Here is a 15,830-nt window from a genome sequence, read left to right on the forward strand (position 1 = left end):
TATTAAACGGAAATGCAAAGGCTTGATTACCGTTGCTTTTCCGTTTGATAAGAAAACTCTTATTTTCCCGTTCTTTTATCAATCTTATCATCAGTTCAAACAAAAAATTAAAATTAAAATGGTTAGACATTATTAACTTCATTTATAATATCCTATTTTTATTTAGTTAAATATACATTTTTTTTTCTTTTTATCGGTCCAACAAAAAGTCGATAAAGAAAAATGCGGGTTGAATCGGACTCGTTTCCAGTCCAAAATAGATGTAAAATCACGTTAGCATTATAGGTGTTCGAGGATTATTTTTAGTTTCAAGTGAACGTTTTGCAGGTAAAAAGGCCTTTCGAAGGGGTCATAGTTGGGTAAATGGCATCAAGCGATAACGATCACCGCAGAGATTCAGGAGAAAGAGGCAGCGGGGATCGAAGAGACGAATCGCAAGAAAGAAGTGGTAACTTATTAATTATTTGGTAATCAATGTTTATTAAATAGTTGAACTTGCTAGCTTGCTTTATCTAAAATAATAGATAAATCATAGAATTACAGTAACTACAAATAAATATAGCATTTAACTGTATATTAAAATAGTCTCCTACTTTATAAAAACTTTTACATAATGGTAGTGAAGTTGCGTACTTTTTATCCTAATAAATGTCTTTATTTTGAATTTTTCTAAAACATGTTTAGATGATGAAGTTTTGTTTAAATTTTCACCATTAACTTTGGTATCTTAAAAAAAAAAAACTATAGAAAATTGGAAATAGTATTCATTTTAAATTTATAGTTTTAATATATTTTTAAACACATTTAGAGGGTTGTTTGTAACTTTAGTAAAGCTGCAAAATCTTGCGTGTGCGCTGCACTACACCACACGATTTCAAAGTTGTAAAAGCAATACTATAAAACATGTTTCATCTTTTCCATGAGTTTCAACTTTTATATATATTTGATTAATGGAATTTTGGATAATTCTGTTAGGAGTTCAAACTAAAAAGTTTATTTTATATATGCATGCATTGCATTTGCCATTTTGTATGTAAAGGAAATGTACAAAAGTATAGTTACACAATATAAGTTTAAATTTATCCATAATAACGATTTATCATTAGTATTGTTCATATAAATAATTCTGTATAGTTTAGCACAAAATGTACAAACTGTGTTTTAATAACACTAGGGTAAATGCATATCAATCATTTTCTAAAATATAATTAAAATAGTTATAATAAAATAAAATAATAATTTTTATCAGGGCGCCTAAATAAAACATATTCACAACAAAATCACTTGTAAAATAGTTATCTATTCTGAGGATATCAATCTTTTGATATTTAGTTTATTTCTTGTTGATATTTCAACATTAGAGAATCAATGGTACTTGCATAAATGTAAATTAAGGAAATAAAAAAGACAAATTAATAAAAAAGGTAAATCTGTATTTAACCGTAAAATAGTTTTATTTTTTCGCTTGTCACTTGAGACTTGCTCAAAGTGGTGAACTTTTAATACATAACAGAATATTTTAAACATACAGAATATTTTATTATCCTTTTAGTTATTTTTATAAGTTTTTTTTAATTATTTAATAGGCTACCTGCCCCAACCAAACCCTCAGTTGATGTAGCGGCACTTGTAGCAGGAGGCTATAAGATAGTCAATGTTTCAGCACTCCCTTGTAGCAGCAGGCTATAAGGTAGTTGATGTAGTAATGTAGTAGCACTCCCTTGTAGCAGCAGGCTATAAGATAGTAGATGTATAAGCCAATAAATTTTCTTGTTTATATTAAAAAGTCACCAGTCAGAGCAAGTCTCAAGTGATAAGTAAAAAAATAAAACTATTTTATGCCGGTTAAATACAGATTTGCCTCTTAAACTTTTATGTATTTATTTGTCTTTTTTATTTCCTTAATGTTTTTTTTTTTAAATACTATTACTGGAGCCTTGGATCAAATAAATCTTGATCTTGATGATGAAAATGGGGCTTTCGATCTTTGGTTGAAAACAAAACTAGATCAAAATGTATCAATGTGATTCAAAAGTTTTAGATGCTCCAAGAGAGACCTAATGGTCGCATCACAGAGCACCGCAGAAGAGCACTTAACTTAGAAGTTTATGCTTGCTTCGTGTCAAAAAAAACCTGAAGTAGGCATCGAACCACAGATCAGTGAAGGATCCAGCATTTTTTGATGTTTGAAATAGCTAAAATGAAGCAAACTCCAAACATTTGCATGTTTATACTTATGTTAAATAATGAGGCTTTGCAAAATATTGCAGTGATTGGAGGCTGGAACAAAATAGCTCTAAAATTTCAATAATATAATAATATTTCAGAAATAAATATCCTGCACTACAATTAATTTTTAAAACAAGAAATATATTTCTTGTTTTAAGAAATAAATTTCTTAACCTATGGTCATTAGATTTACAATTTTGCTGTGAGTTCTGATGAGTTGTTAGTGACTTTGAAAGATTCTTAAAGTTTTGGAATTTTGTATCCAAAAAGTCTGAGGGAGTCTCATCCGTAGACATTTTCTAAAACCAATGACCAAGAATATCAAAAATTAACCAGTAGTCTGGTGAAATATACAACTCAAGACCCAGTGGCTGGTCTTTATCAATAAAAACTGCTTTCAGAAGGATTTCAGTTTTGATTCTATTGGTTTTTTTTTAACATTTTGGACCTCCGTTTGTTTTTGAAAACAGAACTTTTTACCATTTTTAACATTTAATTTTGACAAGATAAAATCAAAGTGCTATTTCTATCGATTTCATTTTTATTATATTTTTACTGATTTAAAAAAAGTCTGTCATTGGAAAAAAAAATTGTTTTAGAGTTGTTTTCTTTGTATTTTACATCTCATTTTAAACCATTTTGCAAGCTATTGTTTTTAAACAATTTGTTACTTTATGAAATAAATTATTCTTAAAAAATAAGACTAAAATATTAAAACTTATGAAATTAAGTTTTGCTTTAAAAATTGCAGAATCAGAAAAGTCGCAGGTCAAAAATTGCAATGCCCTGGAAAGAGAAATATTGTCAGTCATTTTATTGATCTCTTTGAGTATTTTATTACTCAGAATAAAAACCTGCCTGATTTTAGAGTAATGCAACTTGAATTTCATGAAATTCAAGGCGTGTGAAACAGTAAAGTATTAAAAAAAAAAAAGTAGTTTTATTTTTACCTTACTATTTTTTAACCTTTTATGGTTTTATGATGTAAGTAGTTTATTCGTCGGCTTAACAGATTTATTTACGGCTACGGCTATATGAAGCTCTCCAACATGATGGAAGGAGGTTATCAAGATTAATTGTTGGCCAGGAAACTTAGCTAATTTTGTGCAAACCCCTTTTAAATAGCCAGGATTTAAAGTAAGTGAACTGTATGAGATCAAAAGCATCTAACAAATTCATCTAAAGTATTGGGCCTCAATGCTGTTGTGTTTAAAAACCACGTCTTTTTAATTTCATATTGAATTTGTGCGTTTTTCAAATACCATCAATTAACAAAAATAATAGTAATAAAAATGCGCACAATCGGTATAGATGAAAAACCTTCCATTATTTGTAATTATGTTGTTATACATTTAATGATTTGTAAATTTCTACTCGCGCGGATTGTTTGAAAATGCCCTTAAAAACTCAAAAAAAAGAAAATTTTTAAACTTTAAAAATTTAAAATATTTATTTATTTGCTAGCATATATATTTCCGTCAGGACTTATAATAGATCACAGTATCTTATCATGAAGCCATTTACAATCTATATAACAACAACAACAACAAAATACAACATTCTAATATTCTTCACAATCTATATAATAAAGAAAATAAAGTAAAAATTATAAAATAACGAAAACTATATAATAAAGAAAAAAAAAAAAAATTATATAATAAAGAAAACTATATAATAAAGAAAATAAAGTAAAAATTAAAAAAAAAACTAAAGTACTAAAAATAGATATAAATATTTTGTGTTAAAAAGATAATTTCTTTTACTTTCCTAAGAATAAGACTATTTAAAAAAAATATTAAAATTAGATAAAATTATTTTATTCCAAAGAGAAGGACCACGATAAGAGATACAAAACTGGTCATTTTTAGTTTGGCAAAATGGCTCTTCGATACTTTTACTGGCACGAAGATCATATTTGTTTTTAGGTTTCAAATTATAAAGATTTATAAATATACTTAATGATATATTTTCTTTAGCTTTAAACATAAAATATTCCAAACATTTAGTTAGTAAATATTCAAAACTTTTATTTCTTTAAGAAATGGTCTTGAGCTTGAAAAACAATTCATAAAATTAATTGTGCAAGCTGCATGTTTCTGAGGTTGATAGAGAGATTTAAGTTTGGCTTTGTGAGCACTTCTCCATATTATATTTGCATAATTTAAATGGCAATGAATAGATGAATAATATAGCTGTGTTAATGTTTATTTAATATGTCTAACTTTATATAGAACTCTGATGCTTTAAGCAATTTTTATGGAAATATTTTCAATTTGTTGCCTCCAAGATATGTTTTCATCTATTATGACTCCTATGAATTTTGTATTTTTTTCTCTTTATGACTGTACTGTCAATAGTGTCATGTCAATAAGTCAGTCAAGATATTTTTTTTTTTAGAAGTTGGATTAAAAAGTATCCATTTTGTTTTGTCAGTATATAAAGATAATCTATTTTTTTTGAACAAATATGAAATTTTTTTATAATCGTCAGTTATTATTAAAAAGTATTTTAATGTCTTGGTGTGACTGAAATAAACTCGTATCGTCAGCAAAATTTTTAGTCGTTAAGGTAGAAGCTTTATAAAGATCATTTATATATAAGAGTCGCCCAAGTATGGATCCTTGGGGAACACCACATCTTATATTCATTAATAATTGCTGCAAAGATTCTTTGTTATAAACAAATTGTTTACAGTAGCTGAAATAACATTTGAACCAGTTTAGGGTTTTATCTCTTATACTACAGTTTTCCAGCTTTTTCAATAAAATATGGTAATTAACAGTGTCAAAAGTTTTCAACAAATCAATAAATATGCCTAGTGTAAATTGAGAATCCTTAAAGGAGTTGGCAATACTGCATGTTACTTAATAGTGTGTTCAGGTGAACTGTTTATCTGAAAACTAAACTGATTTTTATAAAAAAGTTTATTATCAATAAGATAAGTGTACAATCTGTTTTACATTATTCTTTTTAATATTTTTAAAAAGACTGGTAGAACTGTGATATGACAATAGTTTGTTATGTTTTTAGGGTCACCTGTTTTTAAGATTGGAGTTATTTTTGCTATTTTCAAGCTATCTGGGAAAAATCCTTAAGTAGTCGATGCTTTAAAAATTTTAAAGAGGGTATCTTTGATCACATCAAAAGTGTCAATTATAATGTTCCCATTTATATATAATCAGGCCTAGTTCTTTTTATTGCTTTAAATGCTATTTCAAATTCACTATATTTTAGATATGAAAATTTCAGACTTGAATTTGTTAATGAAATAAATACACTAACAGAGTTATTATCTACATTAGGAATTTTATTTGATAGACTTTGTCCTATTGTTAAAAAAAACTTGTTCAATTTAGCGGCAATTTCATTTGAATTTTATTTTCAATTTTTATTGCAGCCAGCATAGAATTTGTGTTTGTCTTTTGTTTAACAGTAATTTCTTTCATTATCTGTTTAACTCGAATTATTTTTTGTGCTTCATTAGCCCATTAGTAAATTTTTGAGGCTTTTTTGCAAGTCAATACATTTTTTAAGTAAAAATACTTTAATTCAATTATATTACTCATTTATTCATTGCCATATTAATTATGCTAATACTGCATGGGGTACTGTAAATAAAATTATACTAGAGCCTTTTTATCATCAACAGAAGCATATTACACATCTTATAAACTTTAAAGACCGTTCTACTCATGCCAGGCCTCCTTTACTTGAAATGAATATTCCTAATGCATATCAGCTTGATGTTTACAATGTTCTTTCCTTTATGTATAAATGTAAAACTAACACTTCCCCTTATCCTTTTTATAATTTAAACTCACATAAAAAAACAAAAAAAAAACTATCTTTAAAATAAAAATTTTATCCTGCTACTTTTGTTGCATACAAACTTTGGTAGATCTTGTATCTTTTATTGAGGAGCTTTTTTTTTGGAAAAAAATAGTTTTAAGATATTTTGAATTTTCTCAAGAGTGGGTTTACAGCACATTCAAAAGAAAACTTAAACAGATATTTTTATCTATTGATAACATACTTTTATATTTTCAATTTTTATTTTAAAATAAAATTCTAAACTTAAAATTTTTCACATTCAGCGGGTTTCTGGTATATTCTAATAATTTTTTATTATAAGGTTACATAAGTATAGGCTAGAAATAATTTGCATAAATAAAAGAAATATTGTAAAATATCGTTAACATTCTACTTTTAGAGAAAGCACATGCCAATATATACGCCATTAGGTTTTTAATTTGAATTGAAAGCTTATTATATCAAAAAAGTGTGCACTCTTTTTTACAACAACAAAGTATTAATAAATATAAAAAAGCAATACACCTTGTCGACCAGATTATTTTTTTTTTGTTAAACAAGACCACTGTTCAGTTTCTGATTGAACTTGGTAGCTCCACAGACTGCAAAATAATTTTTTGGGTTCGCATGACATTGCCAAGGTTCTGCGTATTTCAGGAATTTAGTAACAACATTGCTGAATTCATGAAATTCGCAAAATTTTGCTGAATTCACGAAATCGGCAAGTTTGCAAATCTGGCAAGTTTGAAAATCCGGCGTAACATACATATACAACTCTAATGTTCTAAATTTAAAATTTTGTTCTAAATTTTGGTATGTGTATGTATATATTAGGCCACTACCTACTAGGTGTTTTTTTTTAATCATAAAGAGTCACCCTGGCGTTTTTTTATTGCAATGTTAATAACACAAAACAATAACATTTACTTTTAAAAGTTATTTTCACTTTGGGAAATTGGATTTAATAATCATACTTTTTGGGCATTTTGATGTTTTCTAACCTATTTTTTAGTGGTCTAAAAGCCGGGTTTCTACTTCTGGTGCCCGGGTGCAATAATAATTTTAGGGGCCCATAAATATAAATATAGTTTTACACTAACAGGCTTCTTGAATTTTTGCAGTTGGTTGAAAAAAAAGGTTTCAAAGATAAAAAACAGAAAAACTATCGAAAACTAAGATTAAACCAAATTTTTAATAATTACAATAATTTTATGCGTATTTTTAGTCATTTTGAACAGTTATTAATTTAATTACAAAAAAAACAAGTTTCAATAGGAAGTTCATTAGCGTTTGGGGGCCCCTAAATCGTGGAGCCTGTGCTCATTTCACCAACTGCCCCCTCCCTAGAAAACCGGCCCTGGAAGTCTATGTAATTAGGAATTTAATATCAATAGAACTATACTTAGATTATTGACTACAGTAAATATTTCATTCAGCAGTTAAAGAAAAAAACAAATAAACAAAAAGTATAACCAACATACTTAACATTCATTTTATAAAATAGTCACACTTTTTTATGTTTCTTTTTTTTTTTGCTCTTCGACTTAGGGTTTTATTCAAAATGAATTTGTGTCTCTTTTCATAACCATAAACCTGTTTAGATGCCTCTGAGGTAAATTGTTAGGCATATCTATTACACAAGGTTTTAGGTTTGATTTAGTAGCATCTCTCAGCTTTTCTGATGTTATGCAAAGAGTTGTTGGGGTTTCAACCTGAATACCACCACAGAAACAAGATAATCCCAAGACTCAGCATCAAAATTTATTTTCATTATGGATTTCGGCTTAAGCTTTAGTTTAAAAGTTATGTCTTCTTTCAATGCTCTTATTTTAAGGGTTTAGTTGAGAGCTTGATTTCTTATATTTAGATTTTCATCCAGCAGCATGCAGTACAGGAAATTTTCTTACAAACAACAATATGAATTTCTTTGTAAGTTCTTAAAAACAATGCTCTGAATCCTGCTGTTTTGAAGTTTGACAAATTGAATGGTTTTGTACAGAAGTTGACAAGCATCTTTGTATTTTCCGGAGCGCTTAATAGCAAACCACATTACACGATAAACTTGAACAATATATTTAGTTATTACTAATAACTAAGGAGATGGTTTATCAGTCCTAATATAAACCATCATTATTCTTAAGGCTAGAGTTAGCCATCTAGCATGAAAAATTGGTCCAGGTTTTTTTGCAAGAAATTTTTCAGATATAAAACCTTTTGAGATACCCACACAATATTCATAAAGCTTTCGCTGGTCTGTACTAAGATCGCTTATAACCTCACTGCTAACAATCAACTCTATTTCCGAATATATGGGAACAAACTCAACCAATAGCTGTTCATGAAGAGTTTGATGAGATGCAGCATCTCCAATAGGCCCCTTATAAGATTTAGTACCATTTATGTTTCCATTCACATATAATGTGTCGCAGTAGAAGTTCAACTTGATGAAGCAAACATCCTAAAAGGTGCAAACTTCTTTTAAGAATTTTTTCGAGTTTTATAACCAAACTGTTATCTGCACCTGTATTAGAAGTTGTGTTATCTACAATAACAGCAACTAAGTTCTGAATTATATTCTGTTAAAACATTTTCAGTTGCGTACTGCAAATGTTTTAACAGAATAAAAAAAAAGATTCTTTTTTTTCTCTTTTTTTCAGTTATTATTTGTGATTTATTAGATTTTTTTACAATACGATAGTCTATTAAACAGCTGTTGCCCATGCAGCTGTAGCAGCATCGCTTATTTCAAACCATATAACAGCTTTTGCCAAATTTGTTAAATTAGTATAATTTTTTTCAACTGGCACGGTTATAGAAAAGTCTGGATCAGATTCAAACTTATTATTGTTATCAAATAAATCAGTATCCAGATTGGAATCACCTTGAATTTCCGCAGCAGGCAACTTAATACATCTTTTTATCTGCTCGTTAGTTTCTCTCTTGCTTTCTTTTTTCTCTGACAGCTGTTTTTTTATCTACTGTACTAATTTGAAATCTTCCTGTTATTCCAATTTTTGATTTTTGATCTTTTAAATGTTCTCTATCCAATGGTGGTACCTAAAACAATTTGAAACTTTTTTACAAGATGTTTGCTCAGTTCAATAATAAACTTGTTAAAGTAACTCTAGAATAGAATAAATACAATAAAATAGTCTCAAATATATTATACAATATCCTAAGCACTTAAGAAAATTACAGTTCAAACTATTTCTTAGGCCTTTTTACTATTTATAAAACAAAATAAAGTATTTTGCTGACAAAATGGAAGAAAAGTACATTATTTTTTCACTCTGACATTTTTTTATTATTTTAGGCATTTCCTTTCAAGTGTGTGTATATATATTATATATATACACACACTATATATATATATATATATATCTATATATATATATATATATATATATATATATATATATATATATATATATATATATATATATATATATATATATATATATATATATATATACATACATATACATACATATATATATATATATACATATACATATTTATTTAATATTACATTAGAAATAGTGTAAAATGAAAACATAAATACTGTAAAAACAAAATTTCCAGCTTAAAGTGTTTTAATTATGAATTCTAATTAAACGTTTTGTTTAATTAGAATTCTTAATTATGAGTTCTAATTAAACAAAACGTTTAATTAGAATTCATAATTAGAATTCTAAAACAGATGAGTCAATATTTATTTGAACTCAAATCCCTGAATAGTCATTAATTTTTTTAACTTTATATTTATTGGAATTTTTTTATTTATAGCATAAAAACATTTTCCAGGGTGACTCTTATTAAATCTTAAACCTGGCAGTAACCTAGTATATATAAAAAATTTTTAATATTGAAGGAAGTCTATTTTATTCTAATAAGTATTTTTTATCATTAAAGGGATCCCCAAGTGCCAAGACAAGTTGTGTTCATATTATAGATAAACATTAAAAATTCGTTAAAATTTAATTATACTTTCCAAAACAGATTATTGAATGAGATATTAACAAAATCATTTGTTGTTTTGCCATTATACTTCAGGTTGAGTTTTAGGCTAGTTTTAGGCTCTTAAATCTGCATTGTTTTTTCCATTAAAAAAACATTTCAAATAATAATAAATCAATAATAAATGTTTTTGCTCACAGCAGAATTTTTTAAACTCAGTTTAGATTCAGATTGGGTTTTCACCTTCATATTTAGTCTGCGGTGGTTATAAAAAGTGTTCGCTGTTTCATGTTTTTGTTTTTTGTTCAATGTTTTTTGTTGTATCGTTTAGTGTTTGAGTTAAATAAACTAGCATTATAAAAATAGTAATTTTAAACTTTAAAATATACAAGATGAATATTTTTCTTAGAAAATAAGTAATCCATTTTTTTATATATACAACACTAAGTATAATACAATCCAACATGGTTAAATTTTGAAAGATTTAAAAAAATTTTTTTTTTTAATAAATTGAGGAAACTATTTTAAAAATGATCTTATATTATAAACATTATAATAGTTTATATTTCTAATTCAAGAAACTGTTTTTAAAATGATCTAATATTTATTTTTCAGATATATATAAAATTGATATTAAAAACTTGAATCTTATATTTTCGTTTAACTGTCATAGGGGAAACCCCAGCAATTTAAACTTAATTTAAGCTTTTTGAAAGAAACTTTTTTTTTTATGTCAAATATAAGCGCATTATTCAGACCTGATTTAAAAAATAAAAATAATCAAAGAGCTGGAACTTTCCTTCGCCAGAAACAAAATGGTGTTAAAAATTAAGAAGTTTTTTGTTAATAATTCATTCCAAAATTTGTTTTGTAAAGTTTGATTAACTTTAAACTTATTTTTTAATATTTGTCTACGATATAAACACAACTTGTCTCGGCACTTGGGGATCCCTTTAAAAATTCAAGTTTCTTAAAAATTTATGAATTTTTGCTCTACTCTTTTCACAAGTTAATCTATGTCATCTGCATGTTTTAAATTTTTTTAATTTTTGTTTTTATTTCATCTTATTTTTATCTTTATTTTATCTTTATTGCTTTGTGATTCCTTTGTATATTCTTAAACTTTCTTCATAATAATATATTTTGATCTGCTATGCAAGTGCGTTTGTGCCCAGATAAAATATCATCAAATACTTTATGGGTAAGGGGGTCCAAAATTAACTTTTTTTTTGTTTTTGTGTAGTTTAACCCTTTTTTCTTAAGTTTTTATGCTGATTTCGAATTACTTGATACTTTTTTTTCATTATAAATTTTTTGCCTTCTACTTCAATTTCAATAAAAGTGATTATTTTGAAAATCAATTAATTTTTAAATTAGATGAAATTATTATTTTCATTAAAGTAGAATCCATGGTAAATATTTTTCTTTTCATTTCAATAAAATACATAATCATTATGTGTAGTTATAAATACAACAAACAATTGGGCATTATATACGAAATGACTTGATTGCAACCTTGGTACAGTGATATGAGTTTTTTCTCAGAATCAAGAGGTCTGAGGTTCGATGTTGGCCTTGTAATTTGAAACAAGTCAAGATTTTATATCTCTTGGATGCCTGATGTAAAGCTTACAGTTCTTTTTTTTCTAAACTGCTTTGTCTCAGTTGTTTCTGTCACTGATTCCAACTGTATTTTATATATTTAAATTTTTTAACTATGAGATACATTTCCCTAAATATTTCTAATGTACCTAAATCTTGATTGCACAATGGTTTGAATATTTCAGTATATTACCACAATAAATTTTTGTAATCAACAGTATTTCCAAAGCTGATTGCAATGAGTACCACGCTGATGCTTAAGTTCAATGGTATTTGTAATTGTTTTATAAATTGCAAACTCCTGATTAAAAACGTAATACATCAGCTATTCCATCATTGTATCTTTCCAAACCCATAATACTTTCTTATTTTCTGTCAAAGAAAAAAGCTTATTTCTGCTTAACTATTTGCAAGCATGATACAATCATGTTTTTCAGTTTTTTGATGCATATATAAGAACTGCTTCTATGATTGATGAGCAGTCAATCTTCCTTAATGAAAATTTCCAAAAGATTTTAAGAATTATTTTTGACTTTATTAAAGATAAGTACAAAAACAACCCTGAGTAAAGGCAACATATATATAAGATAAAACTTTGTATGATAAAATTTGTCAATTACTAAGAGATTTCTAAAGAAGTTGAATCATTTTGATTCATTTGTTTATTAGTTTATGGTTTGTTTATTTATTACTTCTTGTTGCAATATTTTTTGTTTTAATCGGTATCTAAATTCAGTTTACAAAATTAAAAGCAAAGTAAAGCAAAAAAAATTTTTACACTGGTAAAGACTTATTTTTGTTTTAACGCAGCTTTTATTATCTTAATTCAAAGTTATCCAATCAAAATTTAAATTGCATAAATTTTAACTAAAGTTTACTCACAAAGAATAGGCTGCAGAGATTTCTAGTTTTTAAGTTTTTTAATATTTTTAAAATGTTAAGAATTAAAGTAGATAGTAGTAGTAGTAGATGCTGTAGCCGCCCGAAGACGACGAGTGTGTGTATTAATAACACACTTAGACATACAGTATTAATTTTATTTAAAATGAGCCAATTGTCTAATTGTGCTTTAAAACTGTTTACTGATTTTGCATTAACTACATCTTTAGGTAGTTTGTTCCATGGTTTTGTTATTCTGTTAGTAAAGAATGAGTGTCTTAAGTTGCACTTTGTTTTTTCGCGTTCAAACCTGACACCGTTTCCTCTAGATAATTGAAAATCATTAGGCTTGAAACCGTTTAAAAAGTCCACATTTTCAATCTTATTTAATAACTTATAAGTCTGGATCAAATCTCCACGAAGTCTGCGTTCACATAATGGGCTGAGGCCAAGAATCTCCAGTCTTTCCTCGTATTTCATTTTTGCCAGAGTCGGATTGAGTCTCGTAGCCCTGTGTTAAACTTTCTCGAGCAGTTCTATTTCTCCTTTAAGCTGAGGGGACCATACTGGAACCGCAAATTCAATTATTGGGCGAACAAACGTCACGTATAAGACTTTAAGAGTCTGCACATCCAGTTTCACAAATGTGTTTTTAATCATTCCCAGCATTTTATTTGCCTTCGAGCTGCAAGATATAATTTGCTGTCTCCATTTCATGTTTGCTGAGAATAATACGCCTAGATCTTTTTGAATAGTAGTTTGTCCTAGGACAACATTATCCATAGAATAATCGTGTTTTGGATTGTTACTTCCATAATGTATTATTTCGCATTTTTCTTTATTGAATTTCACTAACCATTCTTTAGACCAGTCCCAAGCACTGTTTATATCTCGTTGAAGACTGTTTATTTTCTCTATTGAGTTCACATCGATCATTATTTTGGTGTCATCTGCATAGAGCTTGGCTACATTTTGTATTCTATCCGGCAGGTCATTTGTGAACAAAACAAACAACCACAAAAAAATAGCAAAAACTGAGTTCTTTATTGAACTTTTCTAAAAAAAAATTAGTAAAGAATAACGGGTTAAACAAAAGTTATAAAAATTTGGATCCCTTCCCCTTCCCCCTATTATGAGAAAGCAAAAATTTAAAGGATATAAAAATAAAATAAAAAAACTTTGTTTCAACATTTTTATTTTTATTTTTAATTTAGGAAATCGCGATGATAATGATGAGCTTGCTTCAAAATCTTTAAGGATTCAATCTAAAAGATATTATGTTGATGTCAAAGAAAATTCAAGAGGAAGGTTTATTAAACTTGTAGAGGTAGTATTACTGAAAAAATCTATTTTCAAATGTCTGTTTTTGAAACTAATTTTTGTTTTGTTTTTTAAGGATTAAATATTTCTCCTAATTTTTATAATTTTTTAAATTTGAAATGATTTTTAGAAAGCGTAAATACTTTTTATAAAATTATCTGTTTTTTCATGGAAAAAATTTTTGTATAACTAATGAGACCAACAAAAAAAAAAGGATGAAATGGAAAAAAAATGTTACAAAACAAATAATTTTTTTTTGGTTTATATAAGTATTTTCTCTTAATGCTTTGTTGTAAATAAGTCAAACTATTTTCCTTTGTTGTTTTGTAAAACATGAATGACTAATATCACTTGATGGTAACAAGTTGTTTATGTTTTACATGTGTGTGCCTGTTACACGTTTTACAATTTGATGTGTGACATCACATTTTGATGTGTCACTAGGGTGGTGCCTAAAAATCTATATTTTTGTAAATTCCTGGGGCATCTCCTAAGTATGTTCCTAATGTTCTTATGAAGTGTGCCAAAAATCTTTAAAATAATCCATCATTTAATGGTGCCACATGGCCGTAAAAGATTTTATTGGTCATTAACTAAAATAAAGTCTGTCTAAAGTCAAATAATTTAAAGTCTGTTTAAAATAAATGTCATGTTAAGTATCAAATAAAACAAATTTATAAAATGAAAGATAATAATCAATGCTTAAATAAAGTGTTCGCTAATTGCGATATCTGGAAATGCTTCTAGTCTTCAAATTTTTAGTTTTGTAAAAACTGTTAACTCTTTAACTTTTTAGTTTTGTAAAAACTGTTTTTATCACTAAACTCATGTTTTTATCACTAAACTCCATAGTTGTTATTCAATGAAAAATATTTATATTGATCTTGATATTATGATGTAAAATCTTATTATAAAGCCATATTATTACTATTATTATTATTATTATTATTATTATTATTATTATTTATTATTAAAAATTATGATTTATCAAATAAACTAAACTTTGGTATTTTAATTTATTTGATAAATCGTCAGATAAACGAGAAAAATAAAGCATACAGTACGATTTAATAATTAAGTGATCCCCAAGCGCCAAGACAAGTTGTGTTCATATTAAAGAAAATATTTTTAAAAAACGGTAAGGCTAAATTTCTTTTATTAAAACTAAGTAATATCAATATGCATATCAATAAAACTGAAATTTTTGTTTTTGTCAAAGCTTGCCTTCTCCATTATTTCTTGGTTCTTGGAGTCTTTATGATATAAGCTACAGTCTTCAGACTGCATAATTTATTTCATGCACATTTAATTCATATTCAGTATATGACATCCTTGTAGATTTTTTTAATTAGATATCGAAGTATTTTTTTGTGCTACAATCAGCAATAATATAATCTTTTAGATTATATTATTATCTCTTTACAGAGTTGGAAAAAAGCTTAAAAACCTTTTTAAAAAAAACCTAACCCAATTGGGTTTTTTTAAAAACTGATCAAAATTTTTATTATTGTATATGTACAGTAGTTTTTTTTTAATTCCATAAATTTACCTCCCTGTCCATTGCTCTAATGTCCACTACAGTGGAGCTACTCATTTTTTAATATTTAATAATTTCTAATAAAATATTTAAAATTAAAAAATGAATAATTTTTAAATATTCTCTCCCAATCCTTAATACAGAAACATAAACATTTTTAAACCAGGGTGCTGTGCGAAGAAACAAATTGAGCACTGTAATTTCAGACGTAGATTTGAATCTCAACCTCTCTTGATTGTAAGTCAAATGTTTTACCACTAGTCTACAACCACATTTTATCTATGGTGCCCAATGGGTCTCCTGATCAATACTATGCATTGAATATCTCAATTTTCTTATTTAACATGATCATATTCAAGTTTTAAAAACCGAGGCAGAATAATGATTCCCAATTTAAATGTATCATGTCGAGACAAGTTATATTTATTTTGTAAACATTAGAAAATAAGTTTTGAGTTTATTAAAATTACTAAAACAATTTATTTATAAAATATTA

The 15,830-nt window shown here is 26.8% G+C and overlaps 1 protein-coding gene across 1 annotated transcript in view; it reads left to right on the forward strand.

The window, feature by feature from the left end:
- The first annotated feature begins 245 nt into the window (after nucleotides 1-245).
- Nucleotides 246-15,830, forward strand: part of LOC100203528 (transcriptional activator protein Pur-alpha) — a 31,369-nt gene continuing 15,784 nt past the window's right edge. The window contains exons 1-2 of the mRNA XM_065798149.1: nucleotides 246-448; nucleotides 13,692-13,804. Of these exons, the coding sequence (XP_065654221.1) occupies nucleotides 364-448; nucleotides 13,692-13,804 (198 nt within the window). The 5' untranslated portion in view covers nucleotides 246-363. The remainder of the gene's footprint in view (nucleotides 449-13,691; nucleotides 13,805-15,830) is intronic.

The sequence above is a fragment of the Hydra vulgaris genome, chromosome 05 (genome assembly GCF_038396675.1).
Source record: "Hydra vulgaris chromosome 05, alternate assembly HydraT2T_AEP".
Lineage (NCBI taxonomy): Eukaryota > Metazoa > Cnidaria > Hydrozoa > Anthoathecata > Hydridae > Hydra > Hydra vulgaris.